The sequence below is a fragment of the Chiloscyllium punctatum genome, chromosome 12 (genome assembly GCF_047496795.1).
Source record: "Chiloscyllium punctatum isolate Juve2018m chromosome 12, sChiPun1.3, whole genome shotgun sequence".
Lineage (NCBI taxonomy): Eukaryota > Metazoa > Chordata > Chondrichthyes > Orectolobiformes > Hemiscylliidae > Chiloscyllium > Chiloscyllium punctatum.
Genome location: NC_092750.1, coordinates 32787730 through 32804978, shown reverse-complemented (window position 1 = coordinate 32804978; position 17249 = coordinate 32787730). Strand labels below are relative to the sequence as shown.

General features: G+C 38.7%; 1 protein-coding gene across 6 annotated transcripts in view; it reads right to left on the bottom strand.

Annotated features, from left to right (window-relative positions):
- LOC140483762 (voltage-dependent L-type calcium channel subunit alpha-1D-like) overlaps nt 1-17249 on the bottom strand; it is a 600966-nt gene that overhangs the window by 193846 nt on the left and 389871 nt on the right. For all 6 annotated transcript variants that reach the window (XM_072582290.1, XM_072582291.1, XM_072582293.1 and 3 more), the window contains exons 23-28: nt 15237-15324; nt 15037-15144; nt 14891-14943; nt 8457-8603; nt 7716-7917; nt 1469-1627 (exon numbers count right to left, since the gene is read on the bottom strand). In XM_072582290.1, coding sequence (XP_072438391.1) covers nt 1469-1627; nt 7716-7917; nt 8457-8603; nt 14891-14943; nt 15037-15144; nt 15237-15324 — 757 coding nt within the window. The remainder of the gene's footprint in view (nt 1-1468; nt 1628-7715; nt 7918-8456; nt 8604-14890; nt 14944-15036; nt 15145-15236; nt 15325-17249) is intronic.

Genomic DNA, 17249 nt, shown 5'->3' with positions numbered 1-17249 from the left:
TTTTGGAGCTCTTCAAGGTAACATCCCTCGCTTGGTTGAAAATACATTCAGCAGCAAAGTAGCATCCCCACCAATGTCAGTAAAGGGATTAGAGAGTACTTTCAGCGTAGTTACTGACTGAGATATACCTTGTATTGCTACAACTGTATAAATGTGAATAAGTATTTGCAGAAGACCTTTATCCTTATTTCAAAAATGAATCACTTAATCTCAGTCAAGGGTGTCATGAAATGCATTCACTTTGGACGTTAGTAAAACAGGGGGAATAAGCAATTGTGACACAAAGCAGGACATGCTGTTGGAACAGGGAGGAGATGTTCATAAACACCATGAGTATTCAGGGAGCAATTCCCTCCCTGGAACTCAGCAAAAAACAATATGTCAAATGTCTCTACTTTATAAAACTTACCTCTGAAATCATCAAATTTCTGCAATGTAACTGCAATTTAAGAGCAGGGCAAAGATGGCATTGCATCGGATTGTGGTGGCGAGTGTTTTATGCATAGAACATCAACTTGGCTGTGACAGGTGACACTTGTAGCATCTCCCCGAATGTCGTACATTGCATCATAAGGTAGGTCACTGAGACACTAACTTGCAAGAAAATTACATGCATCTCTTTCTCTTTCCAGAAAGAAGCAGACACAACAAGTACAGCTTCATTATTGCAGTTTTCCCATGCAGGGCACTATTGTTTGCACACAAGACACTTTGCAGGCACAGTATATAAACCCTGAGATACATCAGGCTCCAAAATTAAGAAGGGCTGCATAGAAAAGTACCACAGGCAGAAAGCATATTACTCCCTCAATAACCAGTATGCAACCACGAACAGAGTATCATGCAGATTTATGCCAAGTAACCTGGCCAGTCATGATGTGACAGCCTATTGTGCCATCTCCATTTTGAAATGTTATCTCTATTTTCTCTCCACAGATGCTGCCAAACCTACTAAATTTCTCCAGAATATTTTTCTACCTCAGAATTCCAGCATCTGCAGTATTTTATTTTGAGTCTGCTCTCAGGCCCTGGACCAGACAATTAAGAGTTTCCTACATCAAACTCAATTCTAGAATGACTTACTGCACCTCGTCCAGCCAAAATGCATATCGCTTCAGTTATTGAAGACTGCTTTTAATTTGCACTGTTCTCTCATGATCCGAAGAGCCATACAGTCATTCAACAAAACAATTAATATTGGCTATGTGCCACCATCACTTAATTTAGTAGGCAGTACAAAGACTTATGTGCACTCTTGTTAGAAGCAATGACCATGAAATAATCCTTCACCATTATCTCAGCACCCATTTTTGGGTTCACAGGCCAGATCTTTAAATTAATTAAATAAACAATTCTATATATTTTCTTAAGTATAATTTATAAAGAAATATATTTGCAAGACTCTGGATAAATTAGAACTGTTAATCTTATTTCTAGCTTTAGTTGTATTTATTAACATTCTTCCTACCTGTACAGCCAAGCAAAGCGTGTTCAACATGATGAGGACAAACATGATGTATTCAAACCCAGTTGAGTTTACCACATACCAAAACTTATACTGGTAGGGGTTCTTTGGGATGTATCTGCGAAGTGGCCTGGCCTTCAGAGCATATTCTACACATTGCCTCTATGGAAACAAAAGAAGGTTTCCAGTGATCAAACAGGATGACATGACCAGCGTCATCAATAAGAATCCATAAACGAAGAATACTTTTCAAGTAACCTATTTTAACTTTATAAAAATAACCTTGTATAAAATACTATCACCTGGTGTTTATTTCCATGGCCTCAAAAATATTGGAGGGAAAAATGGTCTTCGTCAATAGCATTAAATGGACAATAGTAAATGACTGATCTTGCAGCCATGTTTAAAATATTTATTAATTCACTACTGTCCACTCAGCGCTATATAAACAATTTTACCCCATTCAATGTATCTCATCAAACATGAACACATCAGCTTCTGCATTTCTGTCCATTTCAGCAAACATCAACCTCATGAATCTATCCCTGTGCAATTCTATAGCCCCAATAACTTTTTAGAAATTGAATGCAATTTTCACACTTTGATAAGGAGTCTCTTGCCATCAAACATTTAATTCCTTTAGTATACATGTATGTTGATACTCAAAGTCGTGTGAGTAAGTGTGCTTGAATAGTTGTTATTTAATTTAATTTAATTTTAATAATCAGATTGTCTGGGCTCAGTAGTCTAGTTCACACTCATTGCCCCATCACATGATTAGTAAAAACGATGCATCAACTCACAGTTTGTGTCAGGCTTTCTCTCGCCAAACAACATTGAATTAATGCAACAAATTTAATGTAGAAGTATGTCTCAAGGTATTTCACAAATAAAAATAAATCATCCAATTACAGCAAGCCAATCAAAATGACATACAGGCCTGGAACTCAAATTCACTGGGGCAAATAACTTTAACCATCAGATTATAGTTCATACAATAGCTTATTTAGTCCTCCCAGTTTACCCCAGTGATCAAAGTTAAACTCTTGCCCCTCATTTTATGACTTGTAACAAAATGCTGTTTCATTTATATTTTTTTAAAAAATCTGATTAGTAAATATGAGTTAACACTGTTGATATACAGTACATGGAATTTTTCAAACAAGTCACTATAAGTTTGATTACCTTGAGCTATGATCCAACACTGTTACACTCCTGATTTTGCAATTCAAATAATAAATAAATGGTTTTAAGGAGGTAGGCTGTGAATTTGCTGGATAATACACTTAATGGTAAGATCTGAGGGAGTGTTGCTGAACAAAGAGACCTTGGAGTGCAGGTTCATAGCTCATTGAAAGTGGAGTCGCAGGTAGACAGCAGAGTGAAGAAGACGTTAGGTATGCCTTCCCTCATTGATCAGAGTATTGAATACAGGAGTTGGGAGGCCATATTGCGGCTGTACATGACATTGGTTAGGCCACTGTTGGAATATTGCATGCAATTCTGGTCTCCTTCCTGTCAGAAAGATGTTGTGAAACTTGAAAGGGTTCAGAAAAGATTTACAAGGATGTTGCCAGAGTTGGAGGATTTGAGCTATAGGGAGAGGCTGAATAGGCTGGGGCTGTTTTCCCTGGAGCGTCGGAGGCTGAGGGATGACTTATAGAGGTTTACAAAATCATGAGGGGCATGGATAGGATAAATAAGCAAAGTCATTTCCTTGGGATCGGGGAGTCCAGAACTAGAGGGCATAGGTTTAGGGTGAGAGGGGAAAGATATAAAAGAGACCTAAGGGGCAACTTTTTCACGCAGAGGGTGGCACATGTATGGAATGAGCTGCCAGAGGAAGTAGTGGAGGATAGTACAATTGCAACATTTAAAAGGCATTTGGATGGGTATATGAATAGGAACAATTTGGAGGGATATGGACTGGGTGCTGGCAGATGGAACTAGATTGGGTTAGGATATCTAGTGGCATGGATGGGTTGAACCGAAGGGTCTGTTTCTGTGCTGTACATCTCTATGACTCTAAGTAAAATTTGCGATGATGCTATCACTTTTAAAAGGTTATTTTGCCCTTGGTTTTCTTTAAGAGAGCTCGTAAAGGCAGAGGTGTCGAAATGTCTACTTTAACAATGGCAGGGGAATGGCCAGTTATCCTAGTTCAGGCCTTTTCTAGTTTGGTTGAGTTTGTAACAGTGAGAAGCTGCTGGTTTAGCTGTAGCAGAGAAACTGCTGCAGTCCAGAGAAAAGTTCCCAGCATCAGCAGATAATTCTTGACTGACTTTTCTCTCTGAAATCTCTCCTGCCTGTTAGAACTTGTGAGTGAATTTAACTTTTGCCAAGGGGTGTGCTGAGCTGTTTTCCAATAGTTTAGTTAATTTTAATTCCATTTTATTTTGTTTGTATTTCAACTGTAGTGTTTAAATAAATTCTGTTTTACTTAAAACAGAGTGTTTTGACCAGCTGCATCACACCTGGATTATCTGCCTTTAAAATGAGAAAAAGTTAGAGTCTAGACTACCTTCTTAAAATATTTTGACGGGGTAAATAACAAATTAACAAGTCGTCTTACTCTTCAGAATGAAATGCACTTCTGTAATTGATGGGAACCTATAGAGAAATGTGCACCTCATAATGGTCATTGTGAGAAACACTGAGTAAATACAGGAAAATGAACAGTATAAAATAAAAAGTAAACACGTTGAAATAACTGCACAGAGGTCGGTAACCTGTCACCCTTTATATATTTGTGCAAAGTACACTGGCTATAGTCAGCTATCCATTATCCGAACAATCCATTGTCCGAACTCGCAGATCAAAATACTCCCTGCCCGTCTCATTCAGACAATTGAGGTTGTTCTGTACCAGTATAGGGAGGCATTGCATGTGAGCACTACTTCTCGCTTCGGATCGTAGTGGGCAAAGTCCTGAGATGATGAAGGCTGTGCAACCATTTCTAAGGCTGACCCTATTTTAATAGCAGGTGCAAGGGTGCCAAGATGAAGGCCAGATTACATATGATTTTTCCATAATAATTCACTAACCCAAGGAAAGCTCTGGAACAGATGTGGAAGCCTGGACTTTTTGATCACCCTCACTTTATCTTCCAATATGCATAACATTTCCCGCTTGGGAAATACACTTAAGCAAGTTCTCCAAGTACTCTTTTTTGGTCTTTCCAGTTATTAACATGTCATCCAAATCAATGGCAACATAAGGTAGCCTTTGTAAAATGTTCTCCACGGCCTGCTGGATAAAGGTGCAGGCTGATGATATCCCAAAAGGCAGTCTTATTATATTGGTATAAACCCTTGAGTGTTAATTATAACGTACTTCTGGGACTCGTCATCCAGTTGCAATTGCAGGTAGGTGTGGCTCAAGTTCAGCTTCGTAAAGGACAGATTCCTACCAACTTTGCTACAAGTACTCTATGTGAGGGATTAGATATTTATCCAGCTGTGAGAAGCAGTTTACAGTTTGTTAAAATCCCCACAAAGGTAAACGAAGTAATCAGGCTTCACAATCAGTATGACTAGTGCTGCCCATTCTGCAGACTGCATTGATTTGATAATTCGTTCACTCTCCAGCCTCCTGATTTCAGCCTCTACTTTTGCCTCCAAGGCAAAGGGCACCAGGCAGGCCTTGCAAAATCATGGAATTGCTTCCTGGTCAACATGTAAAGTGACTTTGGCCCCATTGATAGTCCAAAGCCCTTCTTGAAAAGCTCTTTGATATTTCACTTGGACTTCATTGAGGTAACCATTTTCTCATCGAAAAATGTTGAGCCAATCTAGTTGAATCTTTCTCAACCAATTTCACCCCAATAGGCTTGGGCCCAAGCTTCTTACTACCATCAGTAGTAACTGCACTAACTGCTTCTCACAGGAGATTGGAACTGAAATCATACCTTTCATCCGCAATGGTCTCCAGTCGACATTTTTCAGGCATGTATTGTTTTGCTCCCATTGCCACCAAAATAACTGCACAGAGGCAGGTATCCCACAACCAAGTCACCCTTTATTTACTTGTGCACAGTACACTGGCTATGGCCAACTAGCTCAGAGTCAGTCCCCTGAACTGGGAAGAATCTAAATCCCCTTGTTTATATTGGTCAGCCAGGGCCCAGGTTAACAACCCCATAAAAGGATTGCATAGTCAATAAGATCCACCGGTTTCAATCAATACACACATCAAGCATAAGTACACAACCTTTCTTAATTTACAGTCTAAGCTTTTGCCAAAGCAGCAGTTATTGTGCCAAAGCCGAAGAGGGCCTGTCTTGTTCAGTTTGTACTGCATGCCACCTAGTGGTTCGGACATCTAAGAGCTTGGTTGAGACTGTTGGCCCTGTTTGCTGGTGTTCTAGGAATGAGGAAATGCAAACAATTATGAACAATTATCATTAGTGCTGGAAGAAAGGCTGAAATCTTTAGCAGTTTTAACTCTTAGATCTCATTAGCATGCCAACTGTTCGCATCCCACAAGAATGGATGGTTAAGTTTAGAGGAAGCAACTACTGACCTCCGGAAGACTCAGCAGAGGGCTGCCCCCCTGGCATTAATGCATAGAAGTGGTAAATGTTGGGGAAATTCACAGGACAGAAGAGGGTAGGGTATTTTTCATCTGAGGATTTCTTCCTCCATGAAGACAGTGAAAAAGTAATTTTTTTAAGCTTCTATGACATTTCTCAGGTTCTAATTAAAGATTTACGGCCCTATAACGGAACGACATTTGCCTTTGTTAACCTTCTCCTTTTTAAATCCTATAGCGGTTTTAACAGCTGGTTTTTCAGCTTTTTGTAAGCTTTTATTTATATTCTTTTCTTCCTTTCTTTATTAGTTTCTTGGTGCTTTTTTGTTGAATTTTGTTGAATTCTAAAATGGTATTAGTCCTGAGGGTTTGTTCCTTTGATTCAATATGGTATTTAACTTACCGATATGTTATCCCCAGTTGATTCCCCTTTACCTTTCTTGTTACCGTAACAATGTAGTCTTGTAAATGATGATATGTTATAAATAATTGCCAATGCCCAGATACCATCTCATATTTTCATGCATTTTCCTAATTCACCACACCAGCTTGCTCTTCATACCTTCACAGTTCTCGTGTTTAGATTCAGACCCTAGTTTTGGATTGAGCTACATAGAATTTTCTTCTGAATTTAAAAGCTATTACATTATGTTCACTCCTCTTCATTTACAAGATTATTAATTAGCTCTTTCTGAATACATGATATTAGATCTAAGATTGCCTGTCCCCTTGCTAGTTTCTCAACATGCTGTGCTTGTACATCATCTATTTGATGCTGGCATTTGGTTTTGTTGAATTAAAAGTTCAATTTTCCCAAAGCTTAGCACTGTTATCCGTCACTTTGTGCAAACACCAGGAATTCATCCTCCATGACGTTAGTACCCCACGAGGTTTACTCACCCATGATTATTGCATTATATCTACATTTAATATATGACCTCTGATTTGTTTTGTGATATATGTTACCACAAATATTTGATGGCCTATAAACAACTTCTGTATATTTTGTTGCTGGTTGGTGTTTGTTAGCTCCAGCCAAACAGATTCTGTAACATTCTGAGGTCTAAGATCGTTTCTCATTAATATACTGACCCTATGCTTTATTATTAACACTATCCCATTTATTTTTCCTTTCTTTCCTAGCAGATATTGAATATCCTTGAATACCCAGTCCAGTCTTGATCACCTTGCAGCCATGTCTTGGAATGGCAATTAGATTATACTGATTACTCCTATTTGTGCCATCAATTCATCTATCCTGTCATGAATGTCTCATATATACAGAGATTGTTTTTGATCATGCCTTTTTATCATAATTCTGGACTTTTACTAAATGATTTTGGTATTCATTTCTTCTGAATTAATATTTCAACTTTTCCCAATGCTTAGCATCATTTCTTGGCCAAAAGGTTTTGTTTCCAGAATTCTGGAAATGCCTTTTAGACTTCTTACAGAGGTACAGAACAGCAATGGAATGGTCTGCCTTCCCTCTAACCAACAACTTCCCCAAGCTAGCAACTATAGATTGGGCTCCAATTATGATATCAGCTGAGCATTGCTAAAAAGCAGAAATAATTTCATACCAACAATTAATTTGCAGTTGAAATGCACTTTTGTTGCAGTCAGAAAGGTACAATGTATGCCAATATTCAGTGTACTAAATCAACATATTTCTCATGAGAAACTGATGCTTAAGTTGTCATTTTATGTAATTTCTAACCTGATTTTTGTCCAACTCGCAGTTTTTATACTCCAGTTCTCCCTGCTCCTGGAATGTGACAATCACAAAACCAACGAAGATATTCATCATGAAGAAAGCAATAATAATGATGTAGATGATAAAGAATATAGAAATCTCCACCCGATTGTTGTAGATGGGGCCAATATTTTCTCCATTTGAGTCTATGGCTTTGTACAGCAAGCTGAAAAAAGGATAAAGTGGATGTGACAGAATATTACCACAATGACAAATATAAATGTCTAAGGGGGACAACTGTAATGGCCCTGATGTGTGATGATGTAAATAAGATTTTTTTCAATGCTTTTACAATGTCACTATGCAGAGCAATCAAAGCAGTTCCTTTCCAAATAGTTTAAATTCATCTCTACATAGCCTACTTTTCTGAGCTATTAAGCACATTCTATTGGAGGTTAATAAAGATGCATTTACACAATAAGATCAACATTAGTGCAAAGTGACATTACATTCAGATAACTGCTAAACTTGTGAAATGTAAATCGAGTGTTAAAAACCAATGAATCTGAGGCAAAGTGGATTAAAGTTCCCTCTTCTGCTTGATCTCAACACTAAATTTGTAAGAACAAAATACTTTTGTAAATAAAATAATCATTGTAAAGCTGAATAAAATTGCTCGTGTCAAAAATAAAGTAGTTCAAAAACAAATTAGATCTCGTTATCAATATTTCCAGCAGTGGATGGAAAAATGAGACACATGCTTACGCTGGCCAGCCTTCAAAGGTTGATACTGTAAATAATGCCATCATAGCTGCAAGGACATTGTCAAAGTTGTAATCGCTGTTGTGCCAAACTCGATCACGAATTACAGGATGATCTACTTCGCCATCTTTATAAAGAATATAAGTTCCCCTTTATAAAAAGAAAAAGAGTAAGAATTAAAATATGGGGGATCCCAAGATGGCGGCAACCCAGCAAGTCTGAGTCTGCAGCGCTCCTCCCAAGACTTGGGCAAAGTGGGTCACCCGCCCCCACCACACTCACCAAATCATTTAAAATAGTTTTTACTTAATGTAATTAGTTGCTTAGTATTGAACTTAAACAATTTAATCTCCAGTAAAAGTGACTAAAGGGAAGGGAGCCTGCAGCTCTCAGCAGGCAGAAACCCCTCCCCCACCCTCTCCAGCTGTAGCAGAGGCGTCCGCAGCCGTCCTGGGGGACTTACCTATGATGGCAAGCCTTGTGGAAATAATCTCCAAACTCAATGCGAAGATCGACACTTTCATTGTAGAGTCCCAAAGTCAATGGGACTCACTCTCGGCCACGCCGCAAAAGCACGACCGAGACATCAAGGAAATTGAGCGCCAAGTTGGAGGGGGCGGAGCTAAAGGCCGCGACCTCCGAAACTACAGCACAATTGGCCGTGGATCGGAGTACGGACCTTAGAGGATCACACTGACGATCTCGAAAATCGAGTCGTCGAAAAAATATTCGTTTGCTGGGCCTTCCCAAATGGGAAGAGGAAGGCCATCTTACAGGGTTCCTTGAACAATGGCTTCCACAGCTTTTAAATCTGGAGGCTGGATCAGGCCAGGTAAGGATGGAATGGGCCTACTGGGTTGCAATACGCGGGCCCGGCTAGAACCAGTGCCCCCGCCGGTCCTGTTCTGGCTGCAGAGCTACAAGGAGGGGCAGATACTCTTAGAAGCCTCCAGAAATCTTGGGAAAGATCCCCAAGCCATGATTTATAAAGGATCCAAGATCATGTTATTCCAGGACTTTTCCCCAGCTCTGCTCCGAAAGAGGAAGGCGTGTGATGAAGTGAAGAAGTGTTTAAGGGACTTAAATATTCAGTACTCCTGGCGCTACCCAGCGAAGCTACGCTTGAACCATGAAGGGTCCATGTATAACTACGGATCGCCGGAAAGGGCCAAGGAATTTTTGGTCTTTCTTAGAAAAATTGTAAGAGTTAATTGATGTTGTTTTGCTTTCCCCCCACTCTGGCTTACATTCCCCTTTTTGTAAATATATATTAATCCCTTTTTTTTAACATTACTGTTTAATATTATCTTGGGGGGTGGGGAGAGGGACTTATTTATTTGTTCTCTACTTAACGATTTTCTTTCCCCCTTTTTAAAATTCTATATATATATATAGGCGGGGAGGTCTAGTTAATGTTGGTGAGGGGAGTTGGTTACCTTATCCTATTTTTTTCTTCATCCTATTGAGGAGTGCCTGGGTCAAGGGTAGGGCACTGATTGGGAGAGAATACGATGGACTTTGGGAAAGGAAGTGATACCCCCTGGGAACAAGGGGGAAAATCTCCATTTAAATACGTTTTTTTAAAATTTAGAAATAGTTTTTTACTATACTGATGTGAGTGTATTAGAGAGCCTTTATTTTTGTGAATTTTATATGCTCGGGATATTCTGGATAGGGTTTCCCCTCCCGAAGATTCTCGGATTTGCCCGGACGATTATGGTTGATCAGTCGGTTAAGTGGTGCACCTGGAATGTCAAGGGGAGTAATTCGCCAGTCAAAAGGAAGAAAATATTATCAAACTCAAGAAAGAAAGGGTCGATAAAGCCCTCCTAATGGAGACACACCTGTCGGAAAAAGAACACTTGAAATTACGACAGGGTGGATTTGATCAGGCCTTTTTTTCTTCTTTAAGCTCAAAAAGCAGGGAGTTGTTATTCTTAGTCAGAAGAATTTCCCTTTCAAAATCCTAAATCAGATAAAAAATGAATCTGGATGATATATTCTGAGTAAAGCCCTTATAAATGGAGAGGAATATGGGATTTTAAATTTGTATTGCCCCCCCGGCACATCCTTTTAAATTTATAATGCAAGTCTTCTCAAAATTGATGGCTCTCCGTGCTCATCATACAATTATAGGGGGAGATTTTAATTGTATTATGGATCCGGAAATAGGTAGGATTCCCAAGAGTACTGCAGGAGTATATCCCACATCTAGACAATCGGTGGACTTGAACAAAGAATTAGGACTAGTAGATGTATGGAGATGCCTTCATCCACAGGGCAGCGACTTTTCTTTTTACTCCAATCCACATAAATGTCATACCAGAATTGATATGTTTTTTGCCCCCTCGATTTTTTAAAATTCCATATCATCTTGTAAAATAGGCAGTATAGCAATTTCCGATCACGCTGCTGTATATATGGAAATCAAGGCGAGGAACATTGAGACACCCCCCCAGCATTGGAGTATGCACCCCTTCCTGATGAAAGATAGTAAATTTGTAAAGTACTTCTCTCAAGAATTTAAAACTTTTTTTGAAATTAATTCAGGTATGGCTGGCAACCCATCAATGATGTGGGAGACCATCAAAGCTTATGTGCGAGGCTTGATCATGTCATACTCAGCGACCCAGAAAAAATTTAAGGGAGAACAACAGCGTCTGCTCGAAGCTCGCTTAACAGCGGCTGAAACAGCATACGCTGATAGAACTTCTATTATCAAATTGCAAAGGATTACGGCCCTTAGGACAGCTCTTAACACCATGCTTACCCAAATGGCTAAGAGGGAAATATTATTTGCAAAACAAAGGTTATATGAATTTGGTGATAAACCTGATAGATACATAGCATTTCTTGCAAAGAAAAAGAAGGCCCCTCAAACTATCACATCTATCAAGGAAAGTACAGGTATTTTGACTCGATCATAAAAGGATTAACGCAATCTTTAGAAAATTTTATTCTGATTTATATAAAATCACAGGATTGTGAAGACAGGACTAGGAAGATGCAGTCATTTTTAAAAATGTGACCTTTCCAGACCTAACTCCAGAACAGGTATCGGTTTTGAATGTTCCCCTAACAATCCAAGAAATACTTGATGCAATCAGGCAACTTCAGAGCGGTAAGGCACCTGGCCCAGATGGCTTTCAAGTTGAATTCTATAAAGAATTTACAGGAATATTGGCTGGTCCACTTATGGACATGTCTAACTATCCATACAGTCAGGCCTGTCTCCCGCCTTCGCTTAAAGAGGCAAATATCTCTCTTATCCTCAAAAAAGGAAAGGACCCAGAAGATTGCACGTCATACAGACCAATATCCTTGCTAAATGTAGATTTTAAAATCCTCTCTAAAACGTTAGCATTGAGGCTAGAAAGGGTATTGCCACATATTATAAAGGAGGATCAGACGGGGTTTATTAAGGGCCGTAGATCATCCAATAATATTAGAAGGGTTTTGAATGTGATTCAAGCCTGCCATCAGGGAAAGATACCAGGAGTAGTGGTCTCATTAGACGCAGAAAAGTCATTCGACAGGATTGAATGGTCATATTTGCTTTACACATTGGAAAAGTTTGGCATTGGAAAGGTGTTTACCAAATGGGTCTCAACACTATATAGTGATCCCAAGGCAGTTGTGATCACCAATGGATTAGGCTCGGATAGCTTCACTGTGGGTAGGGACTGCCGTCAGGGATGTCCTCTCTCACTGTTGCTATTCACGCTAATAATTGAGCCACTAGCAGAAGCTATACGGGTTCACCCTAATATAACGGCCCCAAGTATTGGTATAGGTAAACATAAAATTACCCTATATGCAGATGATGTTCTCCGTTTTCTCAGTAATACCCCGATGTACATGCATCGCTTAATCCAAATTATTAATACATTTAGTGTATTTTCAGGCTACAAAATTAATTTCTCAAAATCGGAGGCTATGCCAATGGGTGGCTTTGCTAGTATATCCCACTTATTGGACAGATCCCACTTTCCCTTTTGGTGGTCCCTGGAGGGTTTCTTATATTTAGGCATTTTTATTACCCCAGTATTTGGTCAGTTATACAAGGCTAACTTTGTGCATTTACTGGAAAGAATAAGGCAGGACCTCCAGCGATGGGGAGACCTTCCAATTTCCTGGTTGGGTAGGATAGCACTAATTAAAATGAATATCCTGCCCCGTCTCCTATACCCTATGAGAATGCTTCCGGTGATGCTGCTGAGGCTGGCACTACATAAATTATATGGCTGGTTGGGTTCCTTTATCTGGAGTCATAGATGGCTCCTCATTAAGCTGAAGAAGCTACAGCTTCCACAGGCAAGGGGAGGATTGGACTTCCCAGATTTTAGGAAATATCAGTTAAATTCCCTATTAAGTTACATAGCTGATTGGGTCTTGCCTGACCCACAATCAATCTGGCTGGACGTCGAGGCTTCTCAAGTAAAATGCCCACTTATTAACCTTTTATTTTCAGACAAGAGGAAAGTCATTACGGACTACTGTAAAAACCCTATAATACTAAACACAATTAAAGCTTGGAATATAATGTGGCAAAATGAGGGCAACTCACATAAAACATCCCCCTATGCTCCGATAGTGGGAGTATGGGGATTTCAACCAAGGCTTACAGATGCCACTTTCAAACTCTGCAGATCCAAAGTTATCTCATGTTTAGGGGATCTGTTTAAAGATGGGGTCCTGATGTCTTTTGAACAGCTGCGTCAGAAATTTGGATTACCCAATGGAGACCTCTTTCGATACTTCCAAATTCGAGATTATATACAGAAGTAGACTACGTTATTAGATAGTCTTTATAAATCAGATAGAGAATGTAGAGTACTACAACCAATGGGGATATCTTCCGTCAGTACTATTTATCATTTGTTACATGATGAAGTATCGGGAGATATGGACAATCTGCTTAAAACATGGGATCAGGATTTGGGACTAGAAATCTCGATAGAAACAGGGAATGATATTTGGGAAAATGCCAGAAGAATCACCATTTGCAACAGAACTCAGGCCATTCAGCTGAAGATACTTCATAGGGCCCATATAGCACCGGATCGATTGGCAAAATTTAAGGTAGGTGCATCTCCAATGTGTCCCAAATGTAAAATAGAGGTGGGCACTCTTGTATATTGTTTATGAACCTGTCATAAGATCTGTAGATATTGGACTAAAGTAACAAGTGCTCTGACAGAAATCTTAGGAACGGAAATTAGAGTGGACCCTGTATCTCTCCTTTTGAGCTTTTCGAACTTACCCTCCATGGAAATGCACGGGAAGAGATTATTTTCTATTCTCTCTTTCTGTGCAAGGAAAAATATTTTGGTAAACTGGGTGGCTGAGGGCCCCCCTGGACTTTCAAATTGGCACAGATTAATTATGGTATGTATTCCCCTTGACTTCCTTACAAATATGGTGCACTAAAAGACTGCATTATTCCATAAAATATGGCAGCCCTTCTTGAATTATATAAATACAGATATTTCAGCCATCCTAACAAGGGCTTTTATTTAACTGAGATGGCAAACCTGGCTGGCCCGGGTCCCCTTGGGAGAGGAATCCCGCACGAATACGGGTTTTGTTACATTTGATGTTAATACATTCCGAGCATGTATCTCACTATCCAATTTCTGTGTTATCCATTAGTTGTTTTTTTTCCCCTTATTTGAATAATGTAAGAGACTTAATTATACACTCTGGTTAGTTGTAGGTTAGATTAGTAGTTAGTTGAGTTTTGTTTTTTTTCTCTCGGTATTTTTCTTTTGTTAAATTTTAATTATTATTTATTTAAGATTTAATTGTATATCAATGTTTATACTTGGGGTTTTTTTATTTGTAAACTTGTAAAAATATGTTAAATTTTCAATAAAAATATCTATTAAAAAACTAAAATATGAACTTCTTTTGTAAGTAATTCATTTTAAACTAATACATATTCACTCAATGTAAATCTTATGTTGGCATATCAGTATCCAAAAGCAGTTTCCACAGGCTTGACTAAAATAAAGTCCAGCTTTTCAGTTAAAATAATATAAAATGGCAGTACATTGGAGTGCTGACACAACAAAACACTACTTGAATGCCAGTGCATTCATATTTTCACAACCTGTGGAAATGTTTCAGCTAACATGGTCTTTCCAAACAAACAGGAAACATCTAAAGGGAAAATCACTGAGCCAGTCTTAAACAGTGCATTCATTTACCAGCTTTCTCAGTGTAACATTGCTGCAGGAAGTTCTTTCTGAGAAAAACTACAGAACTACTGTAAAAAGATATGATTTTGAAGCGTGACAAAAGACAAGTTTAATAGCTTTACTGCATAGTTTCAGTACCTTCACAATATGTCAATAATTTATCAGCTAAATGAAGCAAATCACCATGAAAATCAAAATACTTCACGACAAAGATATTTTCATTCCATATTTTCTTACTTGCACTCTTCAGGGAGTTGTTTTGCTTCATCTGTACAACGGTAGAATTTGCCCTTAAATATAAGACATTTCAAATTAATTTAGAAGAGTTTTTAACTTTCATCTAAATTGAAATAAAATCTAGATAAAGTATGATCATCATTTACCTTGAACAGCTGAACCCCAATACAAGCGAACATGAACTGTAGGAGAGTTGTAACAATCATGATGTTGCCAATAGTTCTAATAGCAACAAACACACATTGAACAACATGCTGTAAAGTGAACAAAGAAGTGTGAACCAAAAGTTATACTGTTTAATTTGTGATCAGAAGAAATTAAATACATGGAATATCATGAAATAGACCTTGAGTCCCTTCGCCCTGTTGATTGCTCGAAGAGGCCTTAACACCCTTAGGACACGAAGGATCTTCACGACTGAAATAGCACTGGATCTGTGTGAAAACAAAATTAATTCTGATTTTTCTATGGACTATTTTGTAAAATCCTGAAGATGTGATTTATCAATACAAGTTCTTTGGTTCTTTATGCTAGCTTATTTAAAAACTAGTGGGTTAGAATTACTTTAGTCATCCCATTTAAGGATATTGTTCAGGTGTTCATGCAGACTTCTCCATATTTCTAGTGAATTGGTGAACATACCATTTATTAAATGTTCTACCAAAAAGTCACAGAGCTCATAACAGCATATGTTGGGCACATGGCAACCAGAAATGTCTTCCCCCACAGTATGTATTGGAAAGCATACAGAGATGAAACCCTGCTTAATTAGTTAACAAATGTCACTCAAATGTGCAGTCAAATGCAAATGTTACGTAGTGACAGTTCAGAAGCAACAACAAATCAATCAGATGCAGAGAAACCCACAATGATGATTATACACGAGTTGATTATTCAAGCATATTGTGTAGTTACATATTCAGGAGTGTAGGAGTAGGATGAGGACAATAACAAAAGGTACAGAAGAGTATAGAAAGAGGGTTGAGAAAGAATGGGATAAGTTAAAACTTGCTCTGAACATACGATGGCAGCTCAGAGTCAGAAGGTCAGAAAGAGAAAGAGCAGAATATAATGTGGACAGTTAGAGATCTGCAGTGGAGAAAGAGAAACATAGGTTGTTAAGGGTGTCAGAGCAAGCTTGGAGGTTAAAGGAAATACCAAATCTTTTGGAATGAACATCACAAGGAGAGTAAAGAACAAAATAGTGGTAATAGAAGAAGGGTTAGTGAAATTTGAGGATATGATAAGAAAAAGTAGGAAGGATTGGAATGTTGTAATAAAATTAGAAACAAGGATGGACAGGATTGGGACAGTAAAATAAAACGGAGAGGAGCTGATAATGGTGACGGTGGAAGCCCGAAAAGAGGAAGAAATGGTAAAAAGAAGGAAAAGGATGGAGTATAGAAGGAGGAATGAATAAAGAAGAGGAAGAAACAAGGGAAAGGAGAAAAATCAAAAGTGTTGCAGAGCAGGGAAGAGACAGAGAGGAATACAAATAGAGAAATTAGGGATAAAGAGGATATGAGAAGATGGGAAACATAGGATGAGGTCAAGGAATGGGTAGGGAAAAGATCAGTTTCTATAAACTAAAATGGAATTGAAAAAGATTAACCAAAGTTAGATTAGATGATGGGCTGGATTTTACAGGGTGCTATGTTTCCTGCTCTCCCTTCTACCTAAATAAAATCTCGGTTGGTAAACTAGCCATGAAAAAGCTGTGCCCAACAACCATTTTACACTCAGTGGAATGTTAGCTATCTCAGCAACACTCTGACCTACATTTATGCAGGAAATCCTATCTTTGAGAGTTGCCTGCTAATCAGATGATCAGCAGCTCTATTATCCCAGCAATAGCAGGTTCAAGCAATGGCCATAGCTAAGAGTACAGCTAGAATCCAAAAACACAACAGGCCACAGAGACTGGACAGTGGCTAAGTTCAGGGTATTGGCCCCAAGTGTGAGGAACCAGGTTTCATAGGCTGGGAGCAGGGTTAAAAGAAGAAATATAATTTTGGGAGTGTGAGGGGGCTGCCTCTGACTGAGGCAGTATATATACCACAGAAGAAGAATGAGCAAAATGACAGTATACAAATTGGATAAGATGGAGAAAATGACAAACTAAATTAAATCACAATTTAATTAGTAAAAATTAACTAATAAATATATTGGCCTGAACTTTACCACACACCCTCCATCACTTGGGAAATGGAATGTAGTCACACATTGGTGGGCAGCAAGACATTCTATGGCATTTTGTTATCCAAAGCTGATAAAGAATCTAAAGATAAAGGAGCTAGCCAGTTAACAGTGATGGTCTTGCCCTAGTATCAGCAGTTTGCCATTTTAAATGCACATGTAG